A 15,118-nucleotide genomic window follows, 5' to 3' on the forward strand; every position below is an offset into this window, starting at 1 on the left:
TGTTTCCATTTGAAATAATTTGCGATTAGGGTTTTTAGGATTTTTGTGTCCGGAGAAAGATCATATCACATATATATAGTGTTACACCAACTTTCAAATTTAGGCCATTTTAATCATCAACTTTTTAGCAGGCCATTTTAATCATGAACTTATTGTTGACTTTTATTTTAAACATCATCTTTTGTTGACTGAGCCAAAATTATCATAACGTTAAATCAACAAACAGAGCTAGTAACAAACGTTTATGTGTCGTTAAACATCCTCTGTTAGTGAGAAACGGCTTCATTTGGCAAAAACTAAAACCCCCAAATCCATTAAAACCAAATCCCTAATTTCTCAAATCATCATCTTCTCCAAATCGATCCTCTTCTCATTTTCTCAGTGTCTCGTCCTTATCACCAAGCTCGTTTTTCCTGTATCTTCTCCTTTAGTTATGAGATGTAATTCTGGGCAATCGAGTGGGCAAAATATAAACTGCGGGTTTCCTTCGAAGTGTCATTGTGGGTTAGACGTTGTTATCTATACGTCGACCACAAAACAAAACCCAGGAAGACCTTTCTTCCGATGTCCAACCAAACGAGATGTAAGTAATTTTGAATTTTATGTTTTCTGGTTCTTTAATAATTATTATCGTTTGCATTTCTAGGACAATTTGTTTAAATGGGTCGAAGATGGTGTGTATGAGGAGGTTGTAGATGCTTTGCCGAAATTATCCATCATTGACAGCGAGTTAAGCAATGCGAAATCTGAGGTTGCAGTAGAGATTGAAGAGTTAAAAGCTATGATCGAAGGATTGAAGGTAAAGGAAATGTGGAACAAAAGAGAAATTAAGAAATGGAAATTGATGATCAAGTTGTTCTTCATGTGCTTTTGTTTTATTGTCATTGCCATTGTGATCCTAATGTTATGTAAAACAAAAAAACAGAGGATGCTTGTACTTGGTTATTAGTGTATTTTGTCTTAGTTTTGTGTCCTTTTCTCTTTGTTTTGTGTCTTGGTAATGAAATGCTACTTTGATTACCTAATGTTGTTGTGTTAATGGAAACAAAAATGTTACAAGACAAAATAGATCAATGCCTTTCAGTACAAACAACATTAACCAAACCAACCATACATTAGGTTCAAACGATTTTAAAAAAAAACAAAGACAAACCAAAGACGACAATATAGACCCAAAAAAAAAAGTGCAACTGCCCAAAGCTAGGAGGAACTCTCAAACTATGATGCAAAACGCCCAATTCCTTGTCCTTGTGATCCTTGATCAGAGTGTGCTCCTTGTGATCCGTGTGCTCCTTGTGATATGTGTGATCTTCCTATGTGTGCTCTTCCTTGGGGTTGTGATGCTTGTTGTGATGCTTGTTGTGATGCTTGTCTTTGGGGTTGTGATGCTTGTGCTCCTTGGGGTTGTGATGGTGGTTGTGATGCTTGTCCTTGAGGCTGTGATGCTTATCTTTGGGGTTCTTGATTTATCCTCGGTCTTTTTGGTAAACTCGCGATAGTCGGATTTTTGCAAGCTTGTTTATTGTGCCCTTCTTCTTTGCAGTTAGAGCATGTCATAATTCTCCTAGCCCTTGACATCTTGTTATTTGAAGAAGAGGAAGATTCGTTTTTACCTTTCCTTCTAACATAATTTGATGGCCTTCCAGGATTGCCTCTTCTCCATGGTGGTGGCAAGACAAGCAGCCTATTCAACCTTGGCCACAATGGCATCCCTTTTACAGGTCTAATACCTTCTCGGTATGTTTCTCGCCACCTTATCTTTGTGTAATAGTCACTGACATAGTTTTCAACCTTCTCCTTTTTTTCAATTATCACACTTGCAGCATGAATACAAGGGATTCCAACCATCTGCCACTTCTTGCAACCACAAGTATTTGTATTCATATCGACAAAGTAGGTAACATCATTCACCTCAATCTCGTGCAAGTTGTTTCTCGCCATGTATCTGATGCACTGCAAAGACCCAGCTATCATCTTTTCATTCTCAGCATGAGCTCTCTTTGTGAATCTTGTCTTCAGTCTGTCAGCAATGATAAACCTCTTTGCATTTCTGACCATGCATTGCCTCATGATGTCTTCTAGCAAATCTAACAATGGCTTTTTCCTAGCCTGTCGAATAGTCCTATTAAAAGACTCACTTAGATTGTTGAGGTTGTCATTGCAACAAGCACCAATCCTAAAGAAAGCTCTGGACCATGATTTGGGATTAGTAACTTGCAGAGACGTATAAGCTTGCATATTGTACTTCTTTAGCTCTTCCATGCGATCAATGAACTCTCCTGTGGTGTATGCTCGAGCTATCCTCCAAAACATGCGTTGTAGTTCTTGATCATGATTGTCTCTTTTCCAGTTATCCATGATGTGTTTTGCACACTGTCGATGCTCAGCATGTGGAAGTACCCCATGGATAGCTTTGACTAGACCCTGAGAACATAACAAAGTTTTAAATGAATCATAAGCTAAGAAAGTTGTAAATTTGCATAAAAAAACATAATTAACCTTTTGTTTATCTGAAATGATAGCTATGTCTTTCATTGTATGAAGACCCAAACTTGAAGAGAGATGCTTCACAAACCATTCCCAGTTGTCATCGTTTTCAATCTCCACAATTGCCCAAGCAATAGGAACAATCCTATTATCTCCATCTCTTCCAACTGCAGCTAAAAAGTGCCCTTTTATATCCCATTTCAGAAAAGCTCCATCTAATCCAATGATTGGTCTGCAAGTTTCCTTCCAAGAATCCTTTTGTGATTTAAAACATATATATAAACGAAAAAACCTCTGTTTGCTTCCAGTGATTGGCCTTGGTACTGTCTCGATCTCAAACTCAGAGCCTTTGTTTTGGTTTAAAACCTCTGCTTGGTAATCCCAGATTCATGCAAACTGGGACTCATGGCTAGCCTTTCTTGTACGCAAAACTTTGGTATTCGCCTTTGCACACTGATCTGGACTCACCTTCAACTTGTATTCTCTTTTAATCTCAGCAACCATATCATTTTATGTAAGCTTCGGATTCAGTCTCAACCTTTCTTCAAACAAAAAGGCAATAGCAGACCGCTTCAACATCTTTGAATACCCTGACCTCACACATATATGCTCATTGATATAAATCTTTATTTGCATCTTATGTTTCCTCTTCTCATATGAACAATATACTCTCCATGGACATTTAACACCATCTTCATCAACATAACAACATTTTGCACCAACCAACAGAGCTTGAGACCTATAAAGTTTAATGTCATATCGTGTCTTTAAAGAGTACTTCAAAACGGCGAGCTTGAAATCCTCAGGAGAGTTGTAAGTTTTCTCCAATACTAACAAACCCTCTGGATCTTAGCTGTCTTTATTTGTATGAGCTGCATCGTCCCTGTCTATGTCTTCCAACTCATCCTTGTCATCAGATGACAAAGGATCTGGAATCTTGTCTTCGTCCCAGATATCATCACCACTGTCATCGTCGGAACCAGCATCTTCTAGTCTAGCAGCCTCTGGGAAGTCTTCTTCAATATTTATGTTAGCATATTCCTCAATAGCTAAACCATTGTCCACTTCGTTACCATCTTCACCACCTACTGCATCATCAACATCATCACAATCTTTATCACTATACACCCTACAATCGTCTTCACTGTCTACAACAAGAGGAAGATCCATGTGAGGCTCTAAATCATCATCCTCTTCCACTCTGATTTTTCTTCGTTTACAACGCCGTTTTGAAGGTCCAGGAATCGACTCTGATACGCATACAATAGCTCTACCGCTATCTTCGCCGCCACCAAAATCCAATATGTCTTTAGGTTGAGCTCGATCTCCATCTCTGCCACCAGATTCCGAAACGACTTGCAGTTCAGCCTGAACTCTATCTCCGACATCAATATGTGATTCGCCTTGTAGTGGAGCTTCAACTCTATTTCCGACAATACTCTGTGATTCACCTCGTGGTGGAGCTACATGTCCGTCTCTGACAACACTCTCAACACTCTGTGATCCACGTCGACTTGTTTCTATCAACATCTCAATATAGCTACTCTTTCTCACATTTGACATCTGGGGCAGATGAATTGAAGAGAAAATGAGAAGAAGAGGATCGATTTGGAGAAGATGATGATTTGAGAAATTAGGGATTTGGTTTTAATGGATTTGGGGGTTTTAGTTTTTGCCAAACGAAGTCGTTTCTCACTAACAGAGGATGTTTAACGACACATAAACGTCTGTTACTAGCTCAGTTAATCGATTTAACGTCATGGTAATTTTGGCTCGATCAACAAAAGATGATGTTTAAAATAAAAGTCAACAAGAAGTTTATGATTAAAATGGCCTGCTAAGAAGTTGAGGATTAAAATGGCCTAAATTTGAATGTTGGTGATTTAAAAGGCATTTTTCCCAATTAAAAATCCTCAAAAGTTTGTGTAGATTATAGCACAAAAATCTATTGTCTGTTTAATTTTTGATTATATTAGGATTGATTATATTTTTTAAAAAATACAAAAATAATAAATTATATAATATCGCAATCTTATTAAAGGAAACTATTTAAAAAAATTATTACAATCTTAACAATGAAATAATCAAAAAAAAATAATTTTTAAATTTTTTTTGTTTCTTATAACGAATATGCAAATTTATTACCAAACTTTCTAGTGACACTTTTTCAACATTTTTTTCCCACTAAAATTACGAAATTAGATTTTTCCGTCAAAAAAATCTGAAATTTATACCTTATAAAAATGTTTTATTCAATTCTTTCATAAGATTTTTATAAGGTTTTTATAAAGTTTTTTCTAAGCTTTTAATAAATTTTTTTATATGGTTTTGATAGGATTTTTATAAGGCATTTACAAGGTTTTATAAGATTTTATAAGAATTTTATAAGGTTTTAATAAGGTTTTTAATAAAGCTTTTTTATAAGGTTTTAATAAGGTTTTTATGATGTTTTTTATAAAGCTTTTATAAATTTTTTTATATGGTTTATATAAGATTTTTATAATGCATTTACAAGGTTTTTATAATGTTTTTATAAGATTTTTATAAAGTTTTAATAAGGTTTTATAAGATTTTTTATAAGCCTTTTTATAAGGGTTTAAAAATTATTTTTGATTGGAGTGTACAATGGTCAAAGAGTTCTAGATATTCGATATTCGATTTTAGATTTTAGATTTTTAAATTCTTGAGATATTCTCTTCTAAGATATCTCTATTAGTTTTATTTGTTAAATTTGTGGTATTTTAATCTCATACTTATTAAAACGAAAGTAAATTTGCTAATAGCGTAATATAATTAAAAAATATATATTTTAGATTGGAGTGTACAATGGTCAAAAAGTTCTAGATATTTCGATATTCGATTTTAGATTTTTAAATTCTTGAGATATTCTCTTCAAAGATATCTCTATAGTTTTATTTGTTAAATTTGTGGTATTTTAATCTCATACTTATTAAAACGAAAGTACATTTGCTAATATAACATTCTATTTGTAAGGTTTACATAATAATACTTTACCATTTTAATAAATACCACAACTTATAGTTATAATTTGTAATATTATAAATATAATATATATCATTTCCTTATAAACGGGTATACATCTCGTAAATATTAAAACAAAAGTACATTTGCTAATATATCATTCTATTTGTAAGATTTACATAATAAGCCCTTATCATTTTAATAAATACCAAAGTCCAAAACTTAAAGTTATTATTTGTAATATTATAAATATACATACATCATTTCCTTATAAACATGTGCACATCTTAACAAATTTCTAACCAAATCATTTTCTTATACCTAATCATCTAAACAAATCTCTTATGATTTGCACAACATTAACAAATTAAACAAGATAAAAAGAATATACAGAATAAGTTAAAAAATCTTGATATATCCACCGAATTAACAAGGTGATAATCAATTATACCAAATCAACATAGATAAAGCAATAGATACCTCATAAACAGGTAGACTGCTAACCGGATTAACAATTTAGAACTTATAACAATATATATAATATATTTATTTAAAATTTTGAAAAATATAATAAAAATATCAACCTAGCACGAGCTCTATTCTAGTTATTATATTATAATTGTAATAAAAAATAAAGTCCTAACGAGCCGTTCGGTAGTAGTTAAAAAATAAATAGTCTGCCACGAACATATCTAGGTGATGTAGACTGGTCTGTTTAACCAATGTAGTCTACACAAACAGATTAAGCACAAGAAAACAGCTAAAACAATGTATAAGTTAAGAAGGTGCAGTTTGACGGAAAAAAAAAATTAAGAAGGTGCTATATGTGTCAAATGTACTTTGTATCAAAACCAAACAAGAAAGTAAAACATGTTTGATTTTCATTCAATACAACACAAAATATATAAACTCTTTATTTTACCATTTAAACTAGACACAAAATATAAATCATTAATAATCATTTATTCTAGTTAAATTTTATATTATCTTTTTTTTAATAGACGACTTTCTAAGTGACAATTTTAATGAAATAAAATTTTATTTGTATAAGGACAATTAAAACGCAACTGAAAGAGTAATATAAATAAACTAGAGATAAGAAACAAAGAAATTCAAAAGACAAGACTTTATAAAAAAAAAAAAAAAAACCATGCTGAAATCGAATAAAAAGAACAGTTATTTGCGTCTATCTCTCTTTCCGTGTAAAGTAGCGTCAGAAAGTAGTGAAATTGTATCGATCATCTCAATATGGGGAGGACGAGGCATCGGTTCAATCCACCGTGGAAGCATAAATTGTAATAACTTGACCGAAACTCTGTTGGCTTCGTTAAAGACTCGATTATATTCATCTCCGAGGATTGAATTCTTCTTTGTCCGCAAGTTACATGATACCGTATGACGATTCTGTTGACTCCATATATAGACAATATCACTATCAAAAGGATGCATTGCGATAGGTACATAATCACCTGAGAGGTTGGTTTTGGACAAAACCTGCTAAGAGTCATCATCATTGTTCAACCTCCATACCTTTAAAACGGTTTTTTCCTTTTGAGCTAATGATGTTCTCATACACATGAAATATCTTCTGGATGTAGTCAAGAGTACTCTTTTCAAGTTCCCATCGTCGTTGGGATCAGGGAGAGGTATAACCCGAAACTGATCAGATTTTGTTGGGCTTTCCAAGCCCAAGCCAACTCCTCTATTAGTATGATATTGTCCGCTTTGGGCCCAAGTGGCAAAACCCGCACGGATTTCTTATTGGGCTCCTTCCCAAAAGGCCTTATACTAATTGGAGTTGGTCTTGGCTTATATATTAGAACATTATTTTCTAATCTTCAGATGTGGGACATTGTTTGTATCCCAACAAACCTCCCCTCAAACTATGTACCATGATACTTTTGCCTCCCCTTCAGCGAAACCCAGGTACCTAGGCTCCGGTACCCCTTCATTCCTGAAGTATTCTTGAGGCACCCTTAACCATGTCATCTTTTTGAGAGATCCTCCCACACCAAACACAGAGCCCACACCCACTCCCCTAGGTCCACTTTTCGACCTAGGCTCTGATACCAATTGTTGTAAGCCAAGCCCAAGCCAACTCCCCTATTAGTATGATATTGTCCGCTTTGGGCCCAGGTGGCAAAGCCCGCATGGATTTCTTATTGGGCTCTTTCCCAAAAGGCCTCATACTAATTGGAGTTGGTCTTGGCTTATATATTAGAACATTATTTTCTAATCTTCAGATGTGGGACATTGTTTGTATCCCAACAAACCACCCCTCAAACTATGTACCACAATACTTTTGCCTCCCCTTTAGTGAAACCCAGGTACCTAGGCTCCGGTACCCCTTCATTCCTGAAGTATTCTTGAGGCACCCTTAATCATGTCATCTTTTTGAGAGATCCTCCCACACCGAACACAGAGCCCACACGCACTCCCCTAGGTCCACTTTTCGACCTAGGCTCCGATACCAATCTGTTAAGTTTTAACGGCGATAACCTCTCAAGAACTCAACACAAATTAGCTCAACCAACACACACAATCTCAGAACAAAGAAAAGTTAAACTGAAATAAGAAAGCAAGGACACAAGGAATTGTTTACCTAGTTCGATTCACCGATGTGATGAATCTACGTCTGGAGCTGGATTCAACCCAGCAATTCACTATAATGATTCAAGTGTTTCTCTCAAGCTCAAGAACAGAACTTCAGAGAAATTACAAAATAGAGATGAATAGAGATACAATAGGAGAGAATAAGAAGGTGTATATATATATATAACACAAAAGGATAAGTCCTAATCCTTCTGCAATTCCGATTTCTTCGAAATCAAATCTTTTCCTTCTTGGACTTCCAAACCGATGCCAAAGAATATTGAACTATCATTAAACCAGCTAACCAAGTCGACATCAAGTTAACCGGTTGAATTGGATCACACCATAACATTCTCCACCTTGATACAATTCTTCTCCTTCATAGTGAACTGCCATACTTGGGTTTAACCTCCATCATTGTAAGCTTTAACACTTACTCCCATTTGATCAGCTTCAGAACATCCAAAGCTGAATTAAACTTGTTAATAGGGATACCTTTTGTTAGCATATCTGCAGGATTCTCTGAAGTGTGAATCTTGGACACTTATATTTCACCTTTCTCAATAACGTCACTGAGAAAAGATCTCTTGATTGCCATATGCTTGGTCCTCTTGTGATAAACACTGTTCTTGGACAAGCAAACTGCAGACTGAGAATCACACCAAACTTGTGCCTTTTTCTGCTTCAAACCAAGATCCTCCAACAGATTTTTAATCCATATAGCTTCCTTCACTGCTTCAGTCAAAGCCATATACTCTGCTTCAGTAGATGATAACGCCACAACTTGTTGTAAACTTGATTTCCAACTCACCGTATTACCACCCACTGTGAAAACATATCCACTAGTTGATCTTTTCCTATCCAAATCACCTCCATGATCTGAATCGCAATATCCAATCACACTAAAGTTCTTCTCTTTAGTGTAAACCAAACTCAAATCTTGAGAACCCTTAATGTATCTCAATAGCCATTTCACAGCTTCCCAATGCACTGCTCCAGGCTTACTCATAAAACGACTAACCAAACCTATGGCATAGGGAAGATCAGGTCGTGTACTAATCATTGAGTACATTACACTCCCAACAGCACTTGAGTATGGAGTCTTCTCTGTGTCAATACACTCGTTATCATTCCGAACTGCAAATTACTTGAAGTGTGTCCCAATAGGAGTATCTGCAGGCCTGCAGTCACTCATATTAAACCTTTTCAAAACCTTCTTCAAATATCCCGACTGAGACAAACACAAAACTCCTTGATCTTTGTCTCTTGTGCTTTCTCTTCCAAGAATCTTACTAGCAGCTCCCATGTCTTTCATCTCAAACTCTTCACTAAGTCTCTGTTTTATTTTGTTAATCTCTGACATGTTCTTTGCTGCAATCAACATATCATCCACATATAATAGAAGATAAACGAAATCACCTTCATTGATCATCTTCACATATACGCATTGATCATCTTCACTCCTTATAAACTTTTCTTCCGTCATAAACCTGTCAAATCTTTTGTTCCATTGACGTGGAGCCTGCTTTAAGCCATATAAAGATTTCTTAAGTAGACAAACCTTGTCTTTGCCATCAGTTGATTCAAAACCCTCTGGTTGCTCCATGTACAGCTCTTCCTCCAAATCTCCATGTAAGAAAGCTGTTTTAACATCCATTTGTTCTAACTCCAGGTCTTGATTAACCCCCACTGACATTAGTATCCTGATTGAAACATGCTTCACCACAGGAGCAAAGATCTCTTGGTAGTCTATTCCTTCTCTTTGTGTGAATCCTTTTGAGCACCAGGTATTCCAGGCTTCAGCTTGTATATCCACCTACACCCAATTACCTTCTTGTATGTGGGTCTATATACTAGAATCCAGGTTCTAGTCTTGAGTAATGAGTTCATCTCTTCTCTCATAGCACCATTCCACATAATCTAGTCTTTATCCTTTTGAGCATCATGGAGACACTGAGAATCTTCTTCAGCATTCAAAACCTCATATGCCATCAATGCAAAAGCAAATTGAGTATAATCCTTCAGTTTGACTGGAGCCACTATCTGCCTGTGAGGTCTGTCTTTCGCTAATTGATAGTTTGTCAACCCACTTCTTTCTGGTGACTGATCTTTCTCTGTTTCTTCACCACATTCTTCATCAGATTCTTCGCTTACAACTTCAGGTTCAGAGATAACTCCACCTTGCTTAGAACTTCCTTGTTCTTGGATCAATTCTGTAACAACATCATAATTTGTAGTTGAAGCTTCTGTAACTTCTTGAGCTTTGGCATCTGATTTTCCCTTCAAATCTTTGAACACTGTTTCCTCTTGAAACACCACGTTCCTACTAATCACACACTTTTCTTCATCCAACAGCCAAATCTTGTAAACCTTGGTGCCTGTAGGATAACCTAAGAAAACGCCTTTTAAAGCTCTTGGCTTCATTTTTCCTTGATCGTGATGAACGTATGCTATCGATCCAAATTTTCTTAAGTGTTTGTAACCCGGTTTTCTGTTCAACCATAGTTCTTCTGGGACATTGTGATCAATAGCCGAGGATGGAGATCTATTGATGATATACACAGCTGTAGCCGCTGCTTCAACCCAGAAAATTTCATCTAGACCAGACTCATTCAACAAGCATCTAACCTTCTCCATAATGGTCCTATTCATCCTTTCTGCTACACCATTTTGTTGTGGTGTAGAAGTACATGTCCTATGCCTTTCTATCCCATGAGTTTTGCAATAAGAATCAAACCTTGTATTACAAAACTCTAAGCCATTATCTGTCCTCAAACACTTAATTTTCTTATCAACCTGATTCTCTACTAGCTCTTTCCATTCATAAAACTTCCCGAAAGTTTCATCCTTAGTCCTGAGAAAATATATCCATACTTTCCTAGTCTTGTCATCTATGATAGACAGAAAATATTGTTTACCTGACATAGATGGAGACACAGTTGATGATCCCCATAAATCCGCATGAACATAGCTTAATGCTTCTGTTGTTCCATGCTTTGCCACATTGAAACTCAACCTTTTAGACTTTCCCATAACACAATGCTCACAGAAATCTAACTCCTTGATTTCCTTATTATTCAGTAAACCCTTTCCAGCAAGTACCTTCATATTATTAATGCTCATGTGTCCCAAACGGCTATGCCACAAAGCTGTTATCTCCTTTGTCTCTACTATATTGCAATTCTCAGACATTACTGTCTGACCATCAAGAATGTATAATCCATTCACCAGATTTCCACACAATGCAGTAGTATTATCATTGAAATACCTAACATTGCCAGCTCCACCTTCATGTTGATATCCCAACTTATCTAGAGTTCCTGTGGAGATGAGATTTCTTCTCATATTGGGCACATACTTGACATTATTCAGAACTTTAATCGATCCTCCATTAGTGTTAACTCTAATGGAACCTTGTCCTTGAGATTCCACTAGATGATCATCACCAAGAAGGATTGTTGTTGATCCTCCTTCTTGAAAACTATAGAACCAGTCCCTTCTGGCTGTCATGTGAGACGTGCACCCAGAATCAAGCACCCACATATCTTTAACCATCTGATCATTAACACTTAATGCTTCAGAAAACACTAGTTTCTCTGTGATGACACCAGCTTCACCCTGATTTTCACTCTCTATCTTCTTCTTTCTAGCAAAACAGTCCTTTTTCAAGTGACCTTCTTTCTTGCAGATTCAGCAGGTAAGTCTTGTTTTAGAATTAGACCTGCTTCTTCCCCTGCCTTGTCCTCCTTTCTGATTATTCCTGACAATTGGTCTTCCTCTTTCACTTGTGTAGAGCACAGTTGATGAGCTTCTTTCATTCACCTTTAGCTCATCCAATACTCTCTCTAAAGATCTTGCAGATGAGACCACATCCTGAAGTGACAATTTCTTATTCCCATACTTTAAGGTATGCTTCAGCTGAGTGTAGCTATTAGGTAGACCATTCAAGAACAGAATTGCTTGTACTTCCTCTGCTACAGAAATCTCCAAACTACCTAGCTCAGCAACTATCTTCAAGAAATCATTCACATTCTCATTAATGGTCTTCGATTCACTCATCCTGAATGAAGAAAACTTAAGTTGCACATAGATCCGATTTGGTAAGGACGTCTCCATGTACAACTTGTTCAAGGTCTCCCACATCTCTGCAGCACTAGTACAATGATTAATTTTCCTCAGAACAGCATCACCAACATGAGCAATTATAAGATTCATAGCCTGTTCTGACTTCACCTTCTGCAGCTTTCTTTCCTTCACTTTTAGTAAGTGAAACCGTCTTTGTCAGAGAGAAGTCTTCTGTGATTCCTAATCTTCCATAAGGAGAAATCTGAATTTTCGTTAAAGACTTGGAACGAAGCCTTCGAATTTGTGTTCGTGTTCGCGTCGCTCGCCATCACCAATGCAAGCTTGACTCTGATACCAATTGTTGGACTTTCCAAGCCCAAGCCAACTCCCCTATTAGTATGATATTATCCGTTTTGGGCCCAGGTGGCAAAGCCCGCACGGATTTCTTATTGGACTCCTTCCCAAAAGGCCTTATACTAATTGGAGTTGGTCTTGGCTTATATATTAGAACATTATTTTCTAATCTTCAGATGTGGGACATTGTTTGTATCCCAACAAACCTCCCCTCAAACTATGTACCATGATACTTTTGCCTCCCCTTCAGCGAAACCCAGGTACCTAGGCTCCGGTACCCCTTCATTCCTGAAGTATTCTTGAGGCACCCTTAACCATGTCATCTTTTTGAGAGATCCTCCCACACCAAACACAGAGCCCACACCCACTCCCCTAGGTCCACTTTTCGACCTAGGCTCTGATACCAATTGTTGTAAGCCAAGCCCAAGCCAACTCCCCTATTAGTATGATATTGTCCGCTTTGGGCCCAGGTGGCAAAGCCCGCATGGATTTCTTATTGGGCTCTTTCCCAAAAGGCCTCATACTAATTGGAGTTGGTCTTGGCTTATATATTAGAACATTATTTTCTAATCTTCAGATGTGGGACATTGTTTGTATCCCAACAAACCTCCCCTCAAACTATGTACCATGATACTTTTGCCTCCCCTTCAGCGAAACCCAGGTACCTAGGCTCCGGTACCCCTTCATTCCTGAAGTATTCTTGAGGCACCCTTAACCATGTCATCTTTTTGAGAGATCCTCCCACACCAAACACAGAGCCCACACCCACTCCCCTAGGTCCACTTTTCGACCTAGGCTCTGATACCAATTGTTGGGCTTTCCAAGCCCAATCCAACTCTCCTGTTAGTATGATATTGTCTGCTTTGGGTCCAGGTGGCAAAGCCCATACGGATTTCTTATTGGGCTCCTTCCCAAAAGGCCTCATACTAATTGGAGTTGGTCTTGACTTATAAATTAGAACATTATTTTCTAATCTTCAGATGTGGGACATTGTTTGTATCCCAACAGATTTGGCATACAAATCATGAGCTACAACTACTCCAGGTTGACTAAATAGATTGGAATAGTAAACCGTACCATCCACAGTCACATAATCAAGGTAGGTGATTTGGGGAGGACAGTGAATTATCTTAGAAGTCCATAGCTCTGTCTCAGAGGAATACAGAAACACATCCCAAGTGCACGAGAGATGATGACTCGTCGTCAGTATTGACGCTAACCTAACCACTTTGAAGCTCAAAACGACACCATCATTGTCCACGCGAGTCACCAACCTATAAACAGTAGAAGAATCATCTAGAAATGGTGGAGGGATTTTGATCCACTCTTGTAAAACTGGATTGCCCACAAAGCAGCCACCATGACCACGATAAGATCCTCGAATCAAAATCAGTCCGTTGGAATAATAGAAGCGAGCATATGAGATCAAAAGAGCTAGAGACTCTAGAAGATCCCATGTCTCACATGATGCGAGTCGCTTCTATAGAACCTTATGAGTTCTTTTGTTATGCCGCACTTTAGCGACTACGAGTTTGAGTTTTTGTGCACAGACACATACTGACGGCGGAAATACACAAATTCGATTACCGATTTCGATGTTTTGCTAACCGATTTGAATCTGTAGATGTCTCTCAAAGGCAGCCTCGCCAAAATCTCCGTCAATATCGCCTTTGGGAGTGTTTCCATTTGGAATAATTTGTGATTAGAGTTTTTAGGATTTTAGTGTCCGGAGAAATATCATATCATATATATATGGTATAATACAAACGTAACCTAAAAGTTAAGATTCCTAATTCAAAGACTCGGTTAAGTCGAACCGGAACATAAAACACACCATGTAACAACAACTTCAGACCCAGTGAACAGAGAGAAAGAAAAATGAAATTCCATTCACTACTCATGAGACATGAGCAGATTACGTTTTCTTTTTTTACAGGGAAAATGTTATACGAAAAAAACTACTAGGAGACAAACACACTACTAACTACTACCTTGAATCAAGAACATGCTTCTCCAGAAACAAAAGCATGAACTTGACAAAGGATAACACAATCAGAGGGACCAAACTCCATCGGAACCTACAAAACATATTAAAAAAAAAAAAGACAGAAGGAAAAGCAAACACCTTGTTGGGTTCCTAAATCGAAGAAAGATCTTCATAAATGGTCTTAATACCAGGTCTCTCAGAAACTGATCTTATACACCTCAAAGCAATCCCAAGAACTTCTTTCATGCCTTTCTCTGTAACCGGATCACTTCCCATTTCCTGAGTCAAGACCGAATCAAAGCATTCCGCACCACGCCCTTCTGCTACACGTAACCTAACCCAATCCGTTAAATCAACACCTTCTTGTTCACCTGTGATCACATCTCCTGCACATCTTCCCGTTAGGATCTCGAGAAGTATCACACCGAATGCATAGACATCTGATTTGAAAGAAGGTAACGGTTTTCTTGAAGCTGCTAGCTCAGGAGCTCGGTAACCGAGGATTCCTGCGTCTAGAATCTGTTCGACTGTGCCTGCTTGTGTCATGAGACGGTGGAGGCAGTAATCTGCTACACGTGCGTTTAGCTCTGCTCCATCTAAGAGAATGTTTGTTGCCTTGAGGTTACCGTGTGGAACAGCTCTGTCGAAATG

The 15,118-nt window shown here is 37.2% G+C and overlaps 2 protein-coding genes and 1 pseudogene across 4 annotated transcripts in view; all 3 read right to left on the reverse strand.

The window, feature by feature from the left end:
• Positions 1,447-2,991, reverse strand: LOC104727881. Its single transcript, XM_010446940.1, has 3 exons — positions 2,956-2,991; positions 2,500-2,742; positions 1,447-2,424 (listed from the first exon to the last, which is right to left on the reverse strand). The coding sequence occupies exons 1-3, from the start codon at positions 2,989-2,991 to the stop codon at positions 1,447-1,449; spliced, it is 1,257 nt and encodes a 418-aa protein (XP_010445242.1).
• On the reverse strand, positions 6,646-14,166 carry LOC109127261 (annotated as a pseudogene).
• LOC104722968 (probable LRR receptor-like serine/threonine-protein kinase At4g20940) overlaps positions 14,346-15,118 on the reverse strand; it is a 7,015-nt gene continuing 6,242 nt past the window's right edge. Inside the window, exon 6 of one of the 3 annotated variants that reach the window (XM_019233201.1) lies at positions 14,346-15,115. In XM_019233201.1, the coding sequence (XP_019088746.1) occupies positions 14,618-15,115 (498 nt within the window). In that variant the 3' untranslated portion in view covers positions 14,346-14,617. The remainder of the gene's footprint in view (positions 15,116-15,118) is intronic. The other 2 variants (XM_019233202.1, XM_019233203.1) reach the window with 2 other exon arrangements.

This window comes from Camelina sativa, chromosome 11 (genome assembly GCF_000633955.1).
Source record: "Camelina sativa cultivar DH55 chromosome 11, Cs, whole genome shotgun sequence".
NCBI classification, from domain to species: domain Eukaryota; kingdom Viridiplantae; phylum Streptophyta; class Magnoliopsida; order Brassicales; family Brassicaceae; genus Camelina; species Camelina sativa.